General features: G+C 38.2%; 1 protein-coding gene across 3 annotated transcripts in view; it reads right to left on the bottom strand.

Annotated features, from left to right (window-relative positions):
- Positions 1–1,718: 1,718 nt before the first annotated feature.
- The window catches only part of PHF14 (PHD finger protein 14), a 145,793-nt gene continuing 123,379 nt past the window's right edge, over positions 1,719–24,132 (bottom strand). For 2 of the 3 annotated variants that reach the window (XM_084897094.1, XM_084897099.1), the window contains one exon: positions 17,923–18,128. In XM_084897094.1, coding sequence (XP_084753220.1) covers positions 18,054–18,128 — 75 coding nt within the window. In that variant the 3' untranslated portion in view covers positions 17,923–18,053. Of the gene's footprint in view, positions 2,270–17,922; positions 18,129–24,132 lie in introns of those variants that run through there. The other variant, XM_084897095.1, reaches the window with a different exon arrangement.

The raw sequence follows: 24,132 nt of genomic DNA, 5'->3' as shown, positions 1-24,132 counted from the left end.
AAAAAATTGATTTTAGAGAGAAAAGAAGAAAGAATGAGAGAGACAGAGAAAAAAAAAATCAAATTGTCGTTCCATTATTTATACATTCATTGGTTGTTTCTTGTATGTGCCCTGACCAGAGATCAAACCCAGAACTGTGGCATATTTGAATGATGCTCTAGCCAACTGTGGTACCTATCCATGTCCTCCTATGTAATTACTGAACACACTTTAGGAATGAATAAACAGTCATAGTAAGGTCACCTTTGTGGATCTCAGTTCCTATAATGATTTATATAATATGATACTGAATTTTCAGTTTCTGTAAATATTCCTCAGCCACATAATTATTTATTACAAAAGTACTTTCTGATCACCAGAATCTCATCAGTCTTCCAATAGACATCTCATGAACTTAAAAAGGCCTGCCCTTGTACTTAGAGGTTAAGAATGCAACTTGAACAGGCTGCTCGAGGGCCTTGAGATCCATCTACATCACCCTGGAAGCCCAGTGCTCCCCAGATCCCTTTACAGAGGCGAAATATCCATAAAAGGAACTATACAGTGTTACCTTAAAGAAGAAAAACAAAAGGATTGGCTAGTTGCCTTCCCACTGTAGTGGGGAAGGCCCACTTGATGATGTGGTATGAAAAGCACATTGGACTTAGAGAACCAAATCTAGGTTCAAGTACTACTTTTGTAAATCACTAAAGTGTAATTTCCTGTATCTGTAAAATAGGGGGACTACATGCCCCTTACCTTTCCAGTGGTTGTGAGGCGTGTCTGGCATGGCAGTGGGGATGAATTCTGAGTGTGTGCAAACCCCAGCGCTTTAAGCTTCTTTCTTTCCTCATGAACAGCCACCAAGCTCAGACAAGATTCAGCAACAGCAGTTCAGGCTGTAGGTTACACTTCATCCCATGGGACGTTCTCATCCTACCCTTGAACATACTAGTTCATTTTACTTTAATTACCTATGAAGAGACTCATTTGTAAATTTATTTGCCCTTTTGTGGCAGACAATATTTTCCAAAGATGGCCACAGCCATTTCTGCATCCCATAAACTCTTCTGCAATGTGAAAGTAAAGAAAGGAAAGTTTGGTCTGTGGAAGGATTTGATATCCAGTCTCTGGTCATTCACTGTCTCAAGATGGGCATCAGTATTTCAAGTTGTTCTTCTGTGTGTCATCTAGAAATTTATTTTTTTATGAAGTGGTAAATAGAAACTTAAAGACTCCTGTCCAAGAGTATTAGTTTTGGGCAAAGAATATTAGGAAGTGAGAATCTGAAAATTGATTTGCTTAATGAGATGTGTCCCCCAGCATGAAGGCTATTGTTCTTCACAACCACTCCTTTGTGGTGTGATAATTTGAAAACTAGTTTCATCAGATATCATTAGAAATTTAAAAATTAAAATGGGGCCGAAACCTGTTTGGCTCAGTGGATAGAGCATTGGCCTGCAGACTAAAGGGTCCCAGGTTCGATTCCAGTCAAGGGCATGTACCTTGGTTGTGGGCGCATCCCCAGTGGGGGGTGTGCAGGAGGCAGCTGATCAATGTTTCTCTCTCATCGATGTTTCTAACTATCCCTCTTTCTTCCTCTCTGTAAAAAAATCAATAAAATATATATTTTTTAAAAGAACATTTAAAAAAAATTAAAGTGGGACTCAGCTTCATAATGAAAAAATAATTATAAGTAACTTTAATTTAACAGAGATTCTTTTTTCTACTTCTCAGAATACACTGTGACTCTCCAAGGTAGTAGAAGATATAGAATGCAACATTCCCCAAACTGATTTGGATGTGAAAACTTTCATTTTCATAGAGCCTGGTATGAGAGTGTGCGATTAAACATGCTTTTGGAAGTACTGACTGTGTTAGCTATCTATTGTTGTGTAGCAAATTACCACAAATTTAGCTTCAACCAACACACATTATCTCACAGTTTCTGTGGGTCAGGAGTCTGGGTATACTTTGCTTCATTTTCTGAGAGGCTGTATTCAAGGTGTCTGAGGATGGGTCTCATCTGATGGTTTGATTGGGAAATCGTTCATTCCAATCAGGTTGTTGGCAGAATTCATTTCCTTGTAGTTGTAGGACTGGGGATCCCATTTTCTTGCTGGCTGTTCTTTGCCACTTGGGTCTCCTTCCATCAAAACCAACAAGTGAGCAGAGAGTCTTCCCAAGATGTATGTTACCATTTTATATAACGTAATTATGTAAATGTAGTCATGTTCTTTCCATCATCCTTATCGAAACCAGTTGATCAGAAGCAAGTCATAGGTCTCACCTACACTCAAAGAGAAAGAATTACACAAAGGCATGGAAATCAAGAGTTAGAAATCATAGAGGTAAAACTGCAAACTCTTCATACAAATGACTTTATCCACCACCACACTAAGAGATTTTACTATTCTAGCATGGCTTCTATAAACTCAGGGCTGTGTCCCCAGAATGATAATTCCAACCCCTTCAAATGGCTGCCTGAGAAAGCTCTTCTAGCTAAAATCTGTCTTGAGGCCCTCATCTCTCTTTTCATTGAGCGTTTACATTAGGGAACTTGCAATTGCAAATCCTTTCTCTGTCCCTTTGAGATGTATCTTCTACAACCTAGGAATGTCTTCCTCAAGGACTTGGGAGCCATTCCTTTAAATGTGATCACCATGAAAGACAGGGTCTTTGTCTCCCATTCTCTGTGGGAGGACAGGAGCCTGACTTCAATAAGCATCAGTTAGCAGACACAGGTGGCCTAATCACACTGACCAATTCCCCTCACAGCATCCATTAGCACTTTTGCATTAGTACACCCAGCATTGAAAGGGTATCCCGTTTTTTGCTTCAGGGAGTTGAACTAGGTTTATACTAGGTTTATACCAGTTTCCCTACTACAGTAGCCTGAATAAAATCTGTCTCGCCACTTTTGTCAAATGTCCACTCTGTTTTCTTTGACAGGAGCAACCTTAAGAGTTTATCTCCCGCAATTACCTAGAGGTTTCGGTATCATTTTGCTTTCCATTCTAACACATCTACCTTAGCAATGCTGAGCTTCAATGAGCATTTGTGGATTATGTGTTTGTAAGGTAGCTTGGGTATTTCTCCTTGTTTATATAATAGACATGTCCCCAATGGGTAGTAATTGTTTTAACATGAATTAATAAAAATTAAAGCACAAGGTGACTTTGATATTGAAAAGAATCACAGGTTGTAGGTCTGGCTCTGTAACATAGACTAGCCTGGATGGTTAGGAGGTGGAAATGAATTCTCTTGGTGGTAATGCGTGGTTACCTCTAGGCACTTTGGGAAGGAATAAGAATAGTCTCAGCCTTGCTGAAAGACAGAAACCCAGCTGGAGTGGGTAGTAATGGTGCATTACCCAAATCGAGCCCTATGGGAGTTCACTCTTTTCCCCTGAGGAGGAAAGAGAATCCAGAGCAGGCAAATATTCCATTCATCCAGCTCAAGCCTGAGTTAGAAGAACTGACAGAACCCAAAGAGGGTCTGGAATTGGGGCTCTATAGGAACTGTGTTTGCCAAGCAAAGGCACAGATGGCTCTGGAGTGTTTATTGGAGCCCTTCTGTTAGTGACTACTGCTGAGGCTGTGTTAGAGCTAGCAGTGAGGCCCGAGAGTGTGTTCCCTCTGGTCTCCTCTACTCAGGTCCACGGTCAACCAAAGAGCTGGGTCCTGCTTCTTGTGGTTCCCAGTGAGACGTGGGTCACTGTCTACTAGACGTCTCTCCTCTGACCCTGTAGAGCCAGTTCCTCTTTGTTCCTCCAAGCCTGTGCCTCCAGCCCAGTTTCTCAAGGAGTACATGTTATTGTGGATCACAATGCACTAAACCAGGAGGAAAAGACACTAACCAGGTGTTGAATGACTACAAAACAAGAGGGTTTTGTAGGTGGTGGTGTTTTGTTTTGTTTTTCAAGGGACGCTCAGAGCTCCTTTTATGTTTTATAATATAAACTATGGGCACCAAGAGCTGAGGCATGTTGTCTGTTCAGTGAACTGCAGAAAATAAAAACCTTTACAAGCCAGAGAAATATATCTTCCCTGTGTGAGCTTAGGATATTTAAAGACCAACCTGTGTCTAACTTTTTTGTTCTCAAAGTTTTAGAAATAATATTTCACTAGATTTTCTCTTTAAAAAAAATTGATTTTGGTTTTGTAAGAGCATATTAAATCAACAATTATTTCCCTAGTTTTATATTATCATTAGTCATCAAAACTATATCACTTTTGTTATTGTAATACCATTATATACAATAGTATCCTTGAAAATATGATTCCTAGAAATAATATGTACTCCCTACCCTCAGCTAATTGCGTACAAAGCCACAATACCTCTAAAATTAAATTAAATTCCATGTATATTTTTGCCTCTTCTTTTATATTTCATTGTCCCTCCTGATATTTAGACCTACTTTACAATAAACTATTTATTTTCATATGGGACACATACTTTATGTTTTTATTTCATTGAAGATTTTTCACTTTAGCATTGTTCTCATCACATTAAAAAGCTTCAGGTCTTGTTGTGAGTGTTGGTCATCATGTCATAGGTTCTGGCCTAGTCCCTTGCATATCAATTGCTTTTCTCATGCAGGGCCTGTGTAGACAAGTCATATTCTTCATGCTTTCAGTTTCCATCACTATGTGTGGCTTCCCTGAGCCCCTTGGCTAAAAATGACTAGCTTTATTTTTCTATTCTTACTAGATTATATTGACTTTAAGCTTACTTGGGAATAAAATGTTTCAATGACATTTTAAAGGAAGAGCTAGAGAAGATATTCCATGAATTTGAAACTATTTGAGAAAAATAAGTTACTTGATTTATGTCATGTACTAGAGCACTGGCATGTTCATTACATATTTAATCTTCATGTGGCTGGTAAGTCTCAGTGACCCTGGCCTGGGAGAAATGTCTCCTGCCAATGGCCTGACCTTCACTGAGTAGCCTACCATTCTCTCAGCTGATTGGATGTGGGGAAACAGCTGACTCAGGAACTGGGCCAGGTTACCTCATGTGAGGCTCTAGAATTCATTAGAAGTTCCTAGAGTTAGATCAGGGGCCTGTTATGCTTAATTTAAAAGCTATGCTGATGAATAATCAGAAAGAGAGAGGAGAGAGAGAGAGATAGAGATAGAGAGAGAGAGAGAGAGAGAGAGAGAGAGAGAGAGAGAGAGAGAGAGAGAGAGGAAGAGAAAAATTTGGAGAGGAACCCATCTTAGTTAAGAAAAATAGATGGAAGACTATAGAAAAGAATGCTGACAACTAGCTACCCTCATTCTTGAAGACTTTCTAGTTCCCCATTCCAGCCTGTTCAAGGCTTTCTGGCACTTGGATTCTGTGAGCCATCCCTGTGCTCACACACAAAGCTGCCTTTTACATAAGTAGGCTTGAGTGGGTTTTTAGTCTTTACAAACTAACTGTATCTGACTAAGAAATTTTAAAACATCCCTGTGAAAATCATATTTAAAAGTTAGAACTGACTTTTCTTTAAAAATAGTGGACTCAGCCCTGTTTCTCTCTGCTGCCTCTCTAAGAACCAGTCAAATTGCAGTGAAGAGATAAAGGGATTTGTAATCACAGGGACAAATGAAAAGTGAAGAAAAATGAAGTCAAATTTTGGAACAAGGGGAAGAGAGCTAAGCAGGGAAGGTGAGGTCCAGGTGTCTGAAAAGGGGGATGAGAATCAGACTAGTACATGCCTCAGAGCCCATAAAAACTCACAAACTGGAACCACAGGCATGATGGGAGGCTGGAGTGAACCTGAAAAGGCATGAATGAACCTGGAAAAAAAACCTGAATTGGGGAACAGACACCTGGCTGCACTTCTCCAACCTGTCCAGTCAGGCTAAAGAACGGAAGCGCATTCCCTGCCGAAAGTAAGCCAGAGTCTCCGGCGGAGGGACAGCAGCTTCCCTGAGGCCAGAGGGGAGGCTCCCTCTGACCGTGAGGTTGAGTGAGTTTCCCTGAGGGCCCATGGGACTCTCTAGCCCCACTAGAGCCCTGGCTCCCTCATCCTTGGAACACGGCCTGTCCTGAGACACACATACCCAGGGTGAGGCTGCAGCGTGCTGCCTGGAGGAAACGCACAGCCGCTCAGAAAAGAGACAAGAGACAGGTGTGGACATTGGGAGGCTGAAGCCTAGAAGCTTCCCTGTGGACCTAGTGCCCGCCTCTAAGTACGAGTGAGCAGTCAGTGATCCCCAGACATATGAGGAAAGCCTCCCTCCCACATGAAAAGGGAAGGACACTTCGGGGGATGCGGGGTGGGGTGGGGGAGAGTGACAATGCAAAGAAGCCGCAAGCTTCCTTAAGAAGAGGGGAGTTTGGAGATGTCAGCTTTGTGAGAGAACGGCCTCAGACAGGTAGAGGGAGGCTGCTGGGATAGGACTAACAGGAGGATTCTACCCGTTCCAGAAAGCAGGTCCCAGAAGGCTATTTACTGGTCGAAAAAAATGTGATTATTGTAATGGAGGCACAATGGACTGCCTCGGTCCTCGAGAAAGGGGATGAGGACATTAAAAACAACTTTGCAAACAGCCTCATAGAAAAAAATGGGCTAAATATTTGAATGGGTACTTTAGCCAAGATTATATACATAGATGGCAAATCGGCACATAAAAAAGTGTTCACCATCATTAGTCATTGGGGAGTTGCAAATTAAAACCACAATGAGATGCCCACTTGACTGGTTAAAGACAAAACAGAACAAAACAAAACACACAAAAAAAACCAAGTGCTAGTGAAAACGTGAAGCTATGAAGCAACTGAAGCCATCACATTGCTTGTGGGAATGTAAAATGTTGCAGTCACTTTGGCAAACATCTTAGTAGCATCTTAGGAAGTTAAATTTGTTCTTTGACCCAGCAACCCCATCCCATGGCATTTACCCAAGAGAAAGGGAAGTCATTTCCTCACAAAGATGTGTACATAGCAACTGTATTCATCATCACCGAAACCTAGAAACCACAGAAATGTCTCAGAGGTGACTGGGTAACACACGATGGTACATCCACATGGTGAACACTCCTCAGCAATGAAAGGGGCTGAGGTCCTGGTACATGACACCCTGTGGATGAACAGTTTTCAGTGAAAGAAGCCCCACTCAAAAAGCTATGTATTGTATCATTCCATTCATATGATATTCTGAAAAGGTAAACTCTAGGGACAGAAAACAGTAATTGCCAGAGGTTGGGGGTGAGATATTGACAGTTAGCTATAAAAGGAAGCAAGTGAGTTTGGAAGTTATGATGGAATTGCTTATCTTACTTGTGGTAGCAATTACATGACTGTATGGTTTGTCAAAAAACAGACAGAACCGTACGTTAAAAGTGTGCATTTTACTACATGTGAATCATAACTTTTAAAAATGAAGGAAAAGTCAATGAGGTTTCTGGCTTGCATGCCATTGCTAATGTTCAGAAGAAAGCTTAGCTGGGCAGCAGACAAGCCCCAAAGGAAACAGGGTAAAATTCCGCTTTGTCAAACAGAACCCAAGACGGCAGAAATACAGAGAATGAAAATGGGTCAAGGTGGCGAGCTTTTTATTGCTGACTGGCATTCTGTTGTCTGAACATACCAGAATTTATCAGTTTGCCAGCTGAGGGACATTTGAGGTTCCAGGTTCAGGCAATTATAACTAAAGTCTCCACAGTGGTCCCTCGCTTACATGCAGTTTTGCTTTCCACAGTTTCAGTCACTGTGAAAATATTCGATGGGAAACTCCAGAAATGAACAATTCATAAGTTTTAAATTGTGCACCGCTCTAAATAGCAAGTCACCCTTATTTTATTTAATAACAGCCCCAGAGCCCAAGAGTAGTGATGCTGGCAATTCGGATATGCCAAAGAGAAGCTGTAAAGTGCTTCCCTTAAGTGAAAAGGTAAAAGTTTTGACTTAATAAGGCATTTTATCATATCCATCATCACAAGAAGGGAGAATACACTGCAATAAGATATTTTGAGAGAGAAAGAGACTCCATTCACATAACATTTATTCCAGTATATTGTTATAATTATTCTGTTCTATTATTAGGTATTATTTTTAATCTCTTACTGGGCCTAAATAGATTTATTACAGGAATGTCTGCGTAGGAAAAAGTGGTATATACATATACCCCTACCCATGGTTTCAGGCATCCACAGGGGTGTTGGAATGTATCTCCCATGCTTAAGGGGGGTCTACCATATGCATGCTCCTGGAGCTACTGAAAGATCTGAGCAGATAAGCCGGTTTCTAAGCTGCAAATCTGATCATGTTATTCTCCTTATTAAAATTCTCCACTGGCTCCTTATTGCCTACAGCAGGGGTTCTGCACGTGACCACACATTAGAATCACCTGGAGCACTTCTGCAGTACCAGATGCTCAGCCCACCTGCAGAAATTCTGATTTAATTGACCCTTGGGTGGGGTTCAAGCGTCCGTTTTTTTAAAAGCTCCTCATGTGATTTTATTATCTGTTTAGGCTTAAATCTTTTTAAAAGCATTATTGAAATGTAACACACATACCATATAACTTATCCATTTAGAGTATACAGTCCAAAGCTATATTAAACGATCAATTTTTAAGTTGTGGTAAAATGTACATAACATGAAATTTGCCATTTTAAATTGTGTGATTCAGTGGCATTAATTACATTCACAATGTGGTATAGTCGTTACCACTATTTTCTCTTCCTATTTGACTTTAATAAATAACCAGTTCTATAAGTCCAAGTGCCTTAGCAAAACCCCCAAGCCTTCCTGTCTTTCCAGATGCAGCTCTGATCACTTCCTGTCTGGCATTCTCTTGGATCCAGGCATGTTGAATCATCTTTAACCTTTGAGAACTCTTGTGTCTATTCATCTCTCCAAAACACTATCCCAGTGCTTATGATAAAACCCCATGTCTTCAGAGCCATACCCCAGTACTTTCATGGGGTGCTTCTCACTCCCCTGGGCTTCTTTAGCTGCTCCCCTCAGTGATCTATAGCACCCTTTATCAACTTCTAACCAAGCACTGAATCAGGACTACTTTCTATGTCTGCTTTTGACTCTTTCACCACATATCCACTCTCCCCTGAGCTCTTTCTCAGGGTGAACACTCAAATGACAAAATTGCAATGTGAGCATATTAATTCATGAGGCAGTTTTCTCCAAGAACTGCCAAGAAAGCTACCTGAGACAGTGATGTGCTTCAGAAGTCAATTTTGTTGGTTTAAGACACTGAGATTTCAGGGATGTTCGTTTCTATAGCATAGCCTAGCCGAGCCTAACTAATACACTCGTGTCTAATTCATTCACCATGTTTATCAGCTTGCTCTCTCGCCATGTAATTAAAAAGAGAATGTGAAAACCCCGCAGGAAAGAAATTCTGCCTTTGAGGAAAGGCAGAAGGAAAACTAGAATTTAGAGGAGTCTGAGAAAGATAGCAGGTACGGAGGAGAGGTCTTGAGCAGAAGTTGTTCCTCAAGGAAGACAGACCTGGGCTGGGATGAGGAGATAAAGAACTCACAAACTGGGCACTGAAGACAAACAGCCTACTAAAACATTTTGCATAAGATGGTTCCTGACTTATAGAATTAGGCATAATCAAATGTATACTTCAAACCCCGAATCAATACTTGCCAAAAATATACAGTCTAAAAAAATCAGGAAAGAATCATGATCCTGAACAGATGTTCCATTTGTTAATTTGATTTTTACTAATGAGATATATTTTTGAAGGCGCTGCCGGATGCACCACTTTTGTCCCCTTGTGGGTATAATCAGAAAGATGTCTGGGTTCAACAGTGCTCTAGACTCTTGAAACGTGTTCTCCTTTGTAATTGGCAGCTCTGATTAGTTCTATTTTTCTGCCTAAGATGCAAAATGCAAACATGAATTGAGATTCTGTATCATTTATGCTTCTTTCATCATCACCGTTAAAAAAATCAAAGCAAGTATCTTTGGAATCTCATTGGAAATGTGGCCTGAGATGCGCAAGGCAGAATATACTATGGTCCAATCTTCCATACCATCCAGATTAACCTTGTGACTGTCACACCATATTAAAAAAAATGTGCATCTGTCATAGAAAAAAAATGCATGCATTAAACATATCCAATCAGAAATGAATTGTTGAAAGGAGAAAAATAGATGTTAAAAAGCATTTGGGAGCTAAGGGGAAAATACATAGATAGAGCAAGCATGACAAACTCTTAATACTCTTGTTGCATCTCAGTTATGAGTACGTGGGATTCTCCCCACTCTCATGCGTCTGATATTACTGTTGATGATAAATAGTAGAGGGATCATAAACTTATGGACAAATCTTTCAAACACTTGCACAAAGCTAAGGACAGAGCTTGTTGTATTAGGTTCCTTAATTGCAGAATTTCATTTATGTAAAAAATAAGGTCCAAAATAATGAATTTTGCAAATAGGTTTGAGTCCGTCTCCCAAGCTCTTGCACACATTATTTCATCCTGGAGCACAGAGTGATAGACTCCTGCAGTGGTCATTACCTCTTTCTGATACTGTATTGAGAAAGCTGCCTTTCTCAATGCCCTGAAATCTGAATATCCTGAGAGAGTTCATCTATCTTTAACAGCAACAGTAATCTTGTATCACCTTTAGAATTAGACTGAATATTAACATGATAATGGTTGAAACTGACACGAATCAGGGAAAGTCACATTTCTTGCTCCTTATGTATCAATAAGGAAGGATATCATGTTCATACATAATTCAGTTTATTGTTTTCTGGAAACCATATCTATTGATTGTTTGTGGCTTGAAACATGCCTATGAAAAATAGTGACTTTTTCACTCCACTGGTAGTATCAATGAAGGTCGAGTATATCTTATTTTCTAGAGTGAGATATTTAGCATGCTGTAGGTGTAAATGAAAGACATAAACTAAGAGACAAAAGTGAGCCTTTCAGACATTAATGTGATGATGTGTGTGTTATTATGAGCCTAATGATATCAAGTGCTCATAAGAACACATAGGTGTCACGCTGGGAAACCAATGATCTAGCTCTCATCTTGACTGCAGGAAAAGAATGTCTCATTAAAGCTATAAATTTCATGAGTCTGTTTCCAAATTTAAAACTCTTAAGGCAAATGGCTCTCATGGTTCAATAATTTTAAAGGGTTGTTCTTACTTGGCTTTGTAACAAGAAAATTAATAGTTTTTCTGAAACAAATCAGAATTATGCCATAGTTCTCATGCTGCTGTCTTTAGCACTTAACTTCCTCTGGAGATAACAAAACCATAGACTTCACATTGAATTCACTGTTTGGATACATTTATTACCTGCTATGATTGCTCAGGACAGAACACGGTGGAAATGAAATGTGTTCATTCATGGCTATGTAAAAATTGTTTTCTTGAGGTAATATGAAAGGGAATAAGTTTCTAATCAACCTTCACTAGTCAGAGTGAATCTGTGTAGCCCAAGATCAGGCAATGTAAGGTGCCCATATGGAGATAGCGCCACACCAACAGATATGTATAGGCCTCAGGGACCCACGGCATTGAGACAACGTCATTAGCAGTTAATTGATCTTGTTTCTTTTTTTCTCAGTGAACTTCAGAATAAACATTACGTAGCCATGGGAGCGGTGCAGTTTTAGAAAACATTCTCCCTTTTTTGTGGGAAGCGGGTATACATTCAATTTAAAGAGCAACCGTTTCCTACATTTGGGAAAATCAAGACAAATTATAGTGGATATAGGACAATACACCTATATCAAATGCCTGCTACTGTTTAAGCTTAATGGAAAAAAACCACCTAAACAAGCAAAGTGACTTAGACTCACATAATTTCATAATTTTATCTGATGACCAAAAAGTTACAAAAGAAGAACTGTTATACCCCAGGGAGGGCAAGTCCTATTTGGTGTGTGGCGGAATGAAACACAAAGCAGTTCATAAGCCTTTAAAGTCGGAGTAACTGGACACATGTCTTGCTTTTCTCCTCCCTCAAGCTTTTTAGTCCAAAGGGAAATGGATAGAAATAGTCCAAAAGCTATTGTTATTATATAAAAAATTTTAATTGAGTTTAAATGTATTTTCAACTGCAAAGACCATTAAAAAACCATTAAAACAGAACATGCAATCATTAAAAAGCTTTAACTACATTAAATGTTTTCAATAAGATATCACACTATTTTTTGAACGTTGAATTTTTTTGTATGTTGATTTCTTTGAAAACTGTCATTAGCATCTTTTGCATTGAGTATTTCTAATGTTTACACTGTTGTTACAAATGCTATTGCCCAACACATCCAACTTCCCTGAGAGAAAATCAAAGATTAAATACTCATTTTATGAACCACACTACTTAGCGTGACAAGTGTATTCTGAAAAGAATAACCACTATGAAGTAATATGATTTTTACTTAAAAAGAAAAAAAAAAAGATGCCTCTCATTTTTGGCTACAATTTCTTTTGTATAAAAATCTATAATGGAGTTACTGGGTCATATATTAAGGGTATGTTTAATTTCACATGAAACTTGCAAACTCTTTCGCAAAGTGGCGTACCATTTTATACTCAAGTAATAATCAGGTAGACAAGATGACAAAGCCATTTAGCTGTTAGTCAGCTTTCTGCCATGGCCACATCATTGCCTTTTCAATAAGCTCATTAACAAAGTGGCCATTCTTCAGGGAGAAAGGTTATGAATGGATTTAAAACATCCGTGTTTACTCCTGAAGACTGATTTGGTTAATGCGGCTGAATGCCTAACTTGTTCACAGCAGCAACCGCTCCTCAACCTCTTATGTGACATCTCTATTAGTTTTCTATTGCTGCATAGGCATTACCACAAAATTAGCAGCTGATAACAATACAACTAATGATTTCCCAATTTTCATGGATTTATAGTCTGGACATGGCCCAGCTAATGAATTATTATCACACTTTATACTATAGCCTAGGAATAATTATGTCCAGTAGAAATAAAAACCATATATGTAATTTCCAATTTTCTGTGAACCATAATAAAAAGTGAAGATAGTTTAAATGTATTGTACTAATACATTTTATTTAACTAAACCTATTCAAATATTATTTCAGCATGTAATCAGAATAATTAATGAGCTCTCTTACCATTTTTCATGCAAAGTCACCAAAGTCTGACATGTATTTTATTTACATCTCAATCAAGACTAGTCATATTTTAAGTGCCAAATAGCCACCTTTGACTAGTGGCTGCTGGATTGGACAGTTTAGTCCTTTTAGTGGATCTGCAGTGGTAACTCACTGTGGTTTTAATTTGCATTTTTCTTATAACTAAATGAGGTTGAGCATGTTTACATGTACTTACTGGCCATTTGTATATCTTCCTTTGTATGTCTGTTCAATTGTCCAGCAATAAGTGAGTAGACATACAATTCTGGTATATTTATGCAATGAAAAAGTACTCAGCAATAAAAAGAAACACACTACTGATTTATGCTGTAACATGGATGAAACTCAAAATATGCTGAATGAAGTAAGCCAGGCTCAAAACAACATATACAAAAATTATTCCATTTGTATGAAATTTTAGAGCAGGCAAAACTAATAAGAATGGAAGCAGATCAGTGGCTTTAGTAGGGATGTGTTAGTGGTTACAAAATTTCACAAGAAAACTTTTAGAAGTGATAGAAATGCTTTATATTTAGATTCAACTGATGACTACATATATACTAAATTTATTGAACTGCACATTTAAAATGGGTGTTTCTTTGTATGTAACATATCCCAATAATAATAACAATTCTATATAATAAAATAGTAATATGCAAATTGACTATCACTCCAACACACAAGATAGCTGTTCCTATGTGGTCAAAGATGGCTGCCCCCATGTGGACACAAGATGGCTGTCACAAGATGGCTAGCAGGGGAGGGCAGTTGAGAGGGAACATGGCTGCAAGAAAGGGCAGTTGGGGGAGATCAAGCCTACAGGGGAGGGCAGTTAGAGGTGACCAGGCCAGCAGAGGAGGACAGTTAGGGGCAATCAGGCTGGCAGGGGAGGGGTTAGGGGTAATTGGGCTGTCAGGCAGCAGTGGTTAGGGACAATTAGGAAGGCAGACAGGCAAGCAAGGATCAGGCCTAAATGGGTAGTAGGACATCCCTTGAGGGGTCCCAGGTTGGAGAGTGTGCAGGCTGGTCTTACAGCTACACACCCCCATGTGTGGATTTCGTGCACCGGGCCTTTAGTTTAAATATAAAAGCAGTACACGTTAGTAGCACTTGTTTTGTATTCTATAGGCCAATTGTAAAATAAAACTGTGAGGCCCCTTATTAAAAAATTAAGCATTTTTAAAAGTTTCAGGACAGTGACAGCAGAGGAAGTTTGTCTGTTATTGAATCCCCAGTGATAGACAGTGCATACCATATCAGTGAGTCCTAAGAAAGTTCTGCTGAGTGAATTTAAGAATTTGGGCATTTAGTGCCCAGTACATTCCATTAGAGAACAACATAACACCTCTTGCTATTTCTGTTGTTTGTTCCATAGACCTGAGGAAAGAGAATTCTGAATATTTTTTTTAAATGCTGTTCATCAGAATAATAGAGAAAAATACCGACTAAAAGTTGTGTTGCTTTTAAATTCTTTGAAGGTGTGAAGAAATATATCTCAGTAACTAACATGAAGACAGTACAGTTTGATTGAGCAGGTGGAAATTATACAGGAATCATTAATTAGAAGGGAATTTGGTTCTTTAGATAGTGTATATTGTTATAAGCTGGCTTCTGTTGGTAGTACTATACCTAGCATGGGTCAGAAAATGAACTAAGCAATGGAGATATAGAGATAAAACAGGTGCAGTGGTTTATCTTCTTTAGAAATCAACCTTTGGATTATATTCTAATTATAAACTTTTCTAAGGACCCTACATTCATATAATCCATATTGCCATAGCCTTTTCATTGGGACTTCACTCTAGTATTCCTTAGCATGATTCAGATTTGTTATAAAATAGGCATTTGGACAGTGAAAAAAAAGAAATATCTGTTGCTTAAGCCACTAGCCTGGGGTATTTTGTTACGGTAACCTGTGCTAAAATAATATGTAATAGTCTATAGAGTTATTATATGCATTATTATAATATAAGGTTAATATTAATATAATCAATAATATGCATTATATTCATAATATAAATTATATGCATAATTTCATTCAAATTAAGTGACTAGCTTAATCATTCACATAATGTGGGCAATGTTAGTATTACAGCAAGATTTATATGTATGTACTTATGGAATGGATGTATGGACCCTAAAACTTTGAGAAATGCACATGGTGCATTTTTTCCTAAAGGAAATTGATAGTGGTTCTACTGTCCTACTCACTATCCTAAACCAAGGGGTATATATTTAGAAAAGAAAATTAGAAAGAAAACAGGGTTTTTGAATGGTTAAAGATACCACTTAAATTTAAATATTTAAAATGCCTGCTAGATGGCTAAGTGTCACTGTGCCTCTCATACCTAAAACTTGTTTTAGAAATTTAAAAAATTAAGAGCTGAGATGACAGCATACTAATAATTAAATAAGCACTTCACTGAAAAATATGGCCATAAAGTTATTGAAAAATCATTGAAAAGCTGTAAGATACCTTCATACCTGTTGTTCCATCATAACTCAATATAAAAAGGTAAAGCAGGGCTTTCATATTCTGGAGCAGGTGGAATCCTATCTAATAAAAGAGTAATATGCAAATTGACCATCACTCCCACACAAGATGGCCAGCAGAGGAGGGCAGTTGGGAGGGACCAGGCCTGCAAAGGAGGGAAGTTGGGGGCAACCGGGCCTGCAGGAAGGGCAGTTAGGGGGAACCCAGGCCTGCAGGAGAGAGCAGTTGGGGGTGGGGGGACCAGGCCAAAGGGAAAAGCAGTTAGGGTGACCAGGCCTACAGGGGAGGGCAGTTAGGTGTGACCAGGCCTGTAGGAGAGGGTAGTTAGGTGTGACCAGGCCTGTAGGGGAGGGCAGTTAGGCATCAATCAGGCTGGCAGGGGAGTGGTTAGGGGGTGATCAGGCTGGCAGGCATAAGTGGTTAGGGGCAATCAGGAAGGAAGGCAGGTGAGCAGTTGAGAGCCAGCAGTCCTGAATTGTGAGAGGGATGTCTGCCCATTTAGGTGCGATCCTGGTGGACTGGGCCTAAACAGGCAGTTGGACATACCTCAAGGAGTCCCAGATTGGAGAGGGTGCAGGCTGGGGTGAGGGACACACGCCCCCATGCATGAATTTCATGCACCAGGTCTCTAGTAGTAGTTATAATTGTTTCACTTATTTCACTCAAGCAGGTCTTCAAAATGAGTTAAGTGTACTAAGAAGGTGGGGGAAAGAAATAACTAAAGGAGGAGGAGTAGGTAATGAATGAGGTGCTAAGAAGAAAGGGGGAGAATAGTAGATTGAAAAGAGGTATGAATTGAGAATTTCACAGTGATAAAATGTGATATTCGGGGGTGAGGCTGCTTGGGTCTGCCAATTAAATTACAAGTATGTAACCTTGGTTAACTTATTTCCCATGTCTAAGCCTCAGATTAATCATTGATAAAATGGGAAGAGTGATACCCTGTTTCCCCCCAAATAAGACAGTGTCTTATATTAATTTTTTCTCCCGAAGTTGCGCTAGGTCTTATTTTCAGGGGATTTCTTATCTTTCCATGCGCTAGGTCTTATTTTCGGAGGATGTCTTATTTTCGGGGAAACACGGTAGGAACTATATTATATATTCATTGGGATGATTAGTGGGATAATGCATACCAAGTAGCATATAGCATAGTGCCTGCAAATAATAACTATATTATTATACATGTAAACTATGATATGTATCATGTATTATTGCTTCTTTTCAAAAGTGACACTAAATGGAAAAAATAGGGGGAAAGTCAAATTAATTTGTATTTGCTAATTGTGAAAGCCCTCTGCAGACTTCCCAGACTTTTCCTAGTCTCTGTCTTTGCTCCTAAATTCTTTGAGGGGGTCTAGTCTGTGGGGTACAGCTGTTTTCCTGATATCCACATATGATGCATTATTTGGGACTTAGCAATGAATTTTCTATCTTGCCTAGTTGCAGTTTTCCCCCTTCAGCCCACTGTATCATAGCTGCCAGCATGTCCCACTGTGACACCTTCACTGAGCTTGTCAGACACATGTGATAAAACTATGGCCACAGGGTAAGCACATGAATTCTATCCTCAAGGGAAGTTGTATTTCTGACATTCTCTTATTAGCCTTCCAAAGTTCTGTCTCTTATTTTAAGCAAGTCTGCCTTAAATAATCAAACAAAGACATCTACCAAAAACATTTGGCTCTGCAAATAGCAAGTAGGTTCTTTGCTTCTACTATAGTTGGAAAATGATAGCTTGGGAATTAGAACCAGGGAAAGAAAAATGGCTGGTTGCTGAGAAATGAGAAATATGAGAATTAAAGAAATTTTACATAATCCCTAAGCTAAACAGGTAGGAACTGTTCTTGAAATGTCCAGGAAAAGTGTATAGGGACCAGTACACAGTAGGTCCTTAGTATTTTATGAATCAAAAATTATGGCCCTACTTCTGCCACAGAAAATGTTACATCATTTCTTTTTAGCTTTTACCTGCAATCCTAGGATATTAGGTCATATATAAATTGATATATGTTGAATTAGACAATGGTCTTTCATCTTGTGGCATTGGTTGATTTTAAGTGTTTTCACATGCACTTGTTCACTTTTGAACTATGCTGTTTTTTCTTTATAAATTTAACTGGAATTCTGTTAAGGTCCTTGAAGAAGAGACTAGTAAGGGGATAAAAGACTCAGTTTTCTTTCAGGTCATTCAGATATACTAACACTTAGGTTACAGATAAGAAAAAAAAATTGTCTCTATTCTCAAATTTCAGTTAAGAATTTTAAAAATATATATTTTTAAAGGCCTAACTTTTATATAAAAGTTTAAATTGCTCTAAAAACATACAAATTTCAAATGCAAGCTCCTATTTCATTTTCAACAACTTTATTCAGAACATTTTGCAGATTAAGATTTTACAATTAACATTTTACAATTAGAAATTTTATCTGCTACTACATAAGTTGCAAACTTTTCAAAACACTACAGAAAATCCTTTATTTCTTTGGATTTTTCTGTTCCATGCTGAGCTCCTGAGATATATTTTTTCTTTCAGCTTCATTTTCATCTTCCTGTGAAATAAATTTTAGAAAACATTAAAATATAAACTTTAGGGCATTTTTAGCGGCTATACTTAATACATTTTAACTCTATTTCTCTGAAGAATTAACTATTATGATTCTAGTAATCCTAGGGAAAAGGCTATAACAAAATGCAAAAATTATGTAACATTTAAATATTTATATTGGGTGCTATTTTATACTACACATTGTCTTAAAATTTCTGTATTTTTTAAAGTAACTTATTTTATCAACTACCTAAAAATGTCTTTTGAAATCACACCTGCCTCTAAAAAGTGTCCTTTTAAAGGGGGTGAGTCAGGTATTTTTACTTCACCGTTTGATGAAAAACAATAAATTTAACTTCGGAGACACTATGTGCTCCAAGCATGGCATTTTTGTGTCATCTAGCATACTTTCTTGACAGGTCTGCCAATTTTCCAATTACTTGCACCACCATATGTTATCTGAAGATCAGTCAGCTCTAAAATAGGAAACATGGGCATGACAGGCTAGAGAAAGCTTACAACTGTCTACAGCTTCAATTCTAGGTGGTGGCCTCATAACTCAGAGCAAGTTCCTGTGGAACATGGCGAATAAATGAAGTGACATCATGTCTGGTTCCATAGGAACAAAGTGCTTCTGGTGTTCATTATTAAACGGTGACCTCCAAAGTATAAATAATGAGAGTCTGGAAAAATATTTCATCTCACAATTTGAAACCATCTCATCATATCTGCTCCTTCAACAATACCCAAGCACAAAGCAGTCTTGCTTTTCTAATATTATTTTTATTTATCAAGTAAGATCTTTCATTTTTAAAGGAAGTAAAAAGCATTGCCTAACACTTGACTGAGTTAATTAAAGCAGTAGAGATTTATTAAGTATTTCTACATAACAGTAATAATATCCATATCACCAAACACATCACCCTGTATCTTGTAAAACAAATATCAATTCAGTTAAATCATTGTTGAGTAAACTGATCGTATAAACAAATGCAGATCATGGTATACATATTTGTTTCCCATGAATAACCACACTTTACCTGAAAACATTAAGTTAGAGAGAGCTTCCTTTACATATTTGACCTATAAATTCAATAGCATTCGTGATTCAAACTTTGCCGACACCAGGAAAGTAGAGCAATTATCAATATTATCAACTAAACCGAATATTATAGCTATGTAAGGGATGGTGTTTCAAATATCATCTTGGCAATGTGATTTTAATATATTTCTTTAAGCATGATATGCCACTGTAAATATTATGTTCCGTTGACTCTTGAAAACCTCTGAATGAACCAGTAGTTTCCACTTTTATACAAAAATTTCTAGAAGTTACATTTTAATTACATCATAATAAAAAGTAAATACAACTCTACACTTCCACTTCGTTCTTCAGATGAGACACTAACAGAAAGTATTAAATCAACAGGTAAAAGTGGCAAGAATTATTTGTTAATTAGCATTGAATTTGTCTATATATTCCTCAAGGCAGGGCTTTATCTTTTTTATCATATATTCTTATAGTCAAACAGGGCACATCTATATATATATATATAAGGAGCCAGGGTCTGTAATGTTCAAAATGACCAAATGGCTGACCGAACACAAGAAGTCAGTCCTGACTGCTAAGGGGGCTGTGGATCAGACTTGGAGAGAGAAGCAGGGTCTGATCCCCAGCATCCATGGCAGTTGCTGATCAGCCCTTGTCTTTCTTTCTCTCTGGGCCTCACAGCAGTACAAGGCTTCTGATCAGCCCTGCTTTTCTGATCAGGCCCAGAGATAGGCATAGAAACTGACCAATCAGAACCAAATCTATATGAACTGTGAGGAGCCAATGGCTGCCTAGAAGGTGGAGCTTTTGACACTGACTGGCATAAAAACTGACCAATCAGAACCTAAGATGGGTGAACTTCGAAGGCAGAACCTAAGGTGGGGACTGAGGAGGGGTTTTAAGGGCAACAGCTGTTTGGTGTAAGGTGTAAGAAAGCAGTTCAATTTTTTAATTGGTTTGGCAGTATAGTGCATATGGCTGGCTATCAGTCCAGATATAGGGATTATGTATTTTTGTCTGTCAAGAGCATCTCCTCCTAATGAAAAAGGTACCCCCCCCCCATTTAAGCAACCCTATCCTATATAATTTATCTATAATAATAATAGGGTAATATGCTAATTAGAATGGGTAGACCAGCCATCTTCTGGACAAATCCATGGTGGCGGGGGGCCAAGATAAAGGCAGTTAGGGGCGATCAGGCTAGCATGGGAGGGCAGTTGGGGGCAACCAGGTCGGCAGGGGAAGGTAGTTGAGGGGGAAATCAGACCAGCAGGGGAAAGCAGTTGGGGGCAAGATTAAGCTGGCAAGGGAGGGCAGTTGGGGGCGAGATCAGGCTGGCAAGTGGGGGCAGCGCGCAGTTAGGGGCAATCAGGCAGGCAGGCAGAGGCAGTTAGGGGTGATCAGGCAGGCAGGCAGGTGAGCAGTTAGGAGCCAGTGGTCCCAGATTGCGAGAGGGATGTCTGACCGCCAGTTTAGGCCAAATCTCACAGGGATTGGAACTAAACCAGCAGTTGGACATCGCCCAAGGGGTCACCAATAGGAAAGGGTGCAGGCTGGGCTGAGGAAAGCCCCGTCATCCCCATGCACAAATTTCATGCACCGAAACACTAGTTTAATATATCATTGGAGTCCAATAAATGTTTTCTGAGCTTGTGAAACAGCGTAGTAAAAATTGAATAAAAGAAAGTTCTGACTAAACTAATATATAATTTGGAGAAGTGTAATATTCTTTCTTACCCAGTAGTCACACTGCTAGCTTAGAACAGTACTAAAAGCCTCAATAAGCAAAAATGCTTGAAGCAAAATCAGTCAAGATAGCTATGATCAAGTTCATATCCTTTATTATGTACACGAATGGAGCCATTATCATGTGGAGTCTACTAACTTCCCACACCAAAAAGACTCACTGGTTTAAGAAGCTTGGCTATCCAGTTTTCCTAGCAATCTTCAATGATGCTCTAAGTCAAAATAGGAATGTAAAGGCTTAATAATGTCCCTGAGGGCTAGGAAGTAGCTATATGCTTTACTTTTCCTATTTAACTAACTTTCTTAATATAATGCCAGTCTTTTTATTATTAAATTTCTCTGAATAAGAAAATATGGTTTGTCAACGCATGTCTCTTCTAGCACTGTCTTTGTTCAGGACAGGTGCAAAATCTGTTGCACTCTCTCCTTTATGCTGAAGACATGTCTTAAAACATCTTGCCTTTCTCTGCCTTTAAAACAGTTGTCTAAGTAACAATCTCTGTCTTCCTATGTACAAGGAGAGCTGTGACCTGGATGGAAAAAGAATTATGGAGGGGTGGAAAAGGCATTTAACCCTTACTGCTGGAGTATAATTCATCATAACTACTATAGAATTGCATCATAAAAAATGACCAAATTAACAGTAACAGATGAAATGGAGACAATAAAGCTTCAGAAAGGGTGTTATAGGTTGCTTTGGCTTCTTCTTCTACTTTTTAAAAAAGTGTTTATTTGTGTTTCCAACATTGCAGATCAATTTTTGTTAAGAAAGTTGTAATTCAGGGATTAAAAAAACAAAACAAAAACATTAAAATAGCGCAGGCAGCAAATCAAGTGCCACTGAAAACGACTGAATAATGAATGATAGTGCAAAGAAAGGAAACCATTTTACCAAAGATTTTCTTCACTCCTGGATATTAAAGGCAGGCAAACATTTCTCTAATAGATGGCAGGGTTATGTCACTCTTTGTTGAGGAAAGACATCTGTTTGTTTCCCAGGGAAAGACCCTTGCCACACGGATCATTTTCTTGGTGACAGCCCTGACAGGTTTGACATGTGTTTCATGAAGTGTTCTGAAGCAGTCAGCAAGAAAATGGATCCTTTGGGGCTGCTGGAAAGTAGACAGATTTACCTCTTAATGTTTAAGCTTGTTAATTCATACTCCCCAAAAAAGTGTTGATTATAACATCCTTGCAGATCTGCTACTTATGTGTGGAATTTCAAGAATACCCACTCATATGACAATAACATTCATAAAGTCAAATGACTAAATGTGATCCCTTAGCCATCTCGCTCTTTTCACAACATTGGCATTGTTGTAGTGAGAACACTAATTTCTAGGCAGGTATGGACCATGTAATTATAGTCTAATGCAAGCATGTCAAACTCAAAGGCTAACATGGGCCAAATAAACAAGGTTTAAGATTATGTGGGCCACAAAAAACCCCAAAAGCTTCAATTTTCATAGAAGCATATGCTGAATACAAAGGGCTGAAATAATCGTTAACATAATAGAACATTTTAATAAAAATTAATATTTTCTCTTGACCATTCACTTAACAGACACTGAATAACTGTGAAAATTAATAAGGGTAATGCAAATAAACCTATTTTTCTTGTTCTATGACAGCGAAATATTTCCTATGGTGCACACCAAGCAAAATTAGTACAAGACTAATGATGTGGCAATTGCCTGTTAAAATATTCACTGCTGGTATTAGTGGAGAGAAATTGTGCACCTGTGTGTAAGGCGTGTAAGGGAAATTAATGCAACACAATTATAGTAATCAGGCATTATTGAACATTGTAGTTTGTTGTTAATAATTATGTATAACAGGATATTGTAAAAATTAAGTTACAAAATTTTTATTAAAATGTTTCTTACATACCATTATATTGGCTGGGCCACAAAAATATTCCTGTGGGGCTGCATGAGGCCCTTGGACCTCGAGTTTGACATGCTTGGCCTAATGCTTCTGATGATATGAGACTAAAATAGTTATTCTAACAGAGAAATAAATACAAACACTGCCATGTTTACACTAAATCCCTCTTACCACTGAATAAAACTTTCAAGGTTTTGTTTAAATGTCATTCAGCTTTCATTTGCACCATCAATTTGCAAGAAAATTGCCCTCTATTTTTCCTTATTTATAAATTTGACTTATTTCTCAGGCCAATTAATAAAACCTATCCATCCAGCTTTTCCTTTCTCTTAAGGAGGTAACCAACTCCAGACAAATCCCAATTATTTAGCAGCTGGAATTTCTACAGCTCAGGTAATATTCAGAATCAAATTACAGCCTTACCAAGGTTGGCTCAGTGGATAGAGCCTCGGCCCAAGGACTGAAGAGTCCCAGGTCCAATTCTGGTCAAGGGCACACACCTTGGTTGCAGACTCAAACCTAGGTCCTGGATAGGGTGCCAGCATGAGGGAGACAACCAATCAATGTTCCTCTCTCTGTGTTTCTCCCACTCCATTCAAAAAAAAAAAAAAAAAAAAAAATCAATGGGAAAAGATCCTAGGGTGAGGATTAATAAAAAACAAAAGCATGACAGTCCTGATGACTATATTTATCCTGTAGACTACCAAGTTTTAAATTATTTCTATTAAGGATAGAATTATACAAAGGGATAACTTTTTCCATTGTTTCTTCATACCTTTAAAAATGGCTTTAAGTACATTTAGAGTGGAGAAACCTGTCATACACCAGTTAAACAATGATTCATATTAACATTAACCTTTTGGTTGGATGAAGGGCAAAAGAAAATTATTTGTATTGATTTGGCAACTTTTCTGTAAGTCTAAAATTATTTTGAAATAAAAAGATTAAAAAATAAAAATGGCTACTTAATGGTTCTACTTAAAATTCCGTTCTTGAGTACTTCAAATGTTCATAGAGATTGTTATTCATTTTTATTTTCTTATCTGGCTTTCATGTACTTTCTTATTTTTCTACTCTGAGCATGGATTACTATCTCAATCAGAAAACATAAGCTTTCTTTTAATAAGTTCCTTTATAATTTGTCCATTTGAACTGTTTTCGGAAATAAGTAAACCTATTGGGGGGGGGGGTCTATGTTTTCAAGGAGAATAATGTCAGCTTTTTTTATTTTACTGAATTTGTTATTCACAGCAGACAAAATCACACAGGAATACAACAGTAAAGTGAAGTGAAAAGACGCAGCTAAACACTACAAGTATTTCTA

This window comes from Pipistrellus hanaki (assembly GCF_964339955.1).
Source record: "Pipistrellus hanaki genome assembly, chromosome: 10".
Lineage (NCBI taxonomy): Eukaryota > Metazoa > Chordata > Mammalia > Chiroptera > Vespertilionidae > Pipistrellus > Pipistrellus hanaki.
This window is presented reverse-complemented; position numbering and strand designations above follow the sequence as displayed.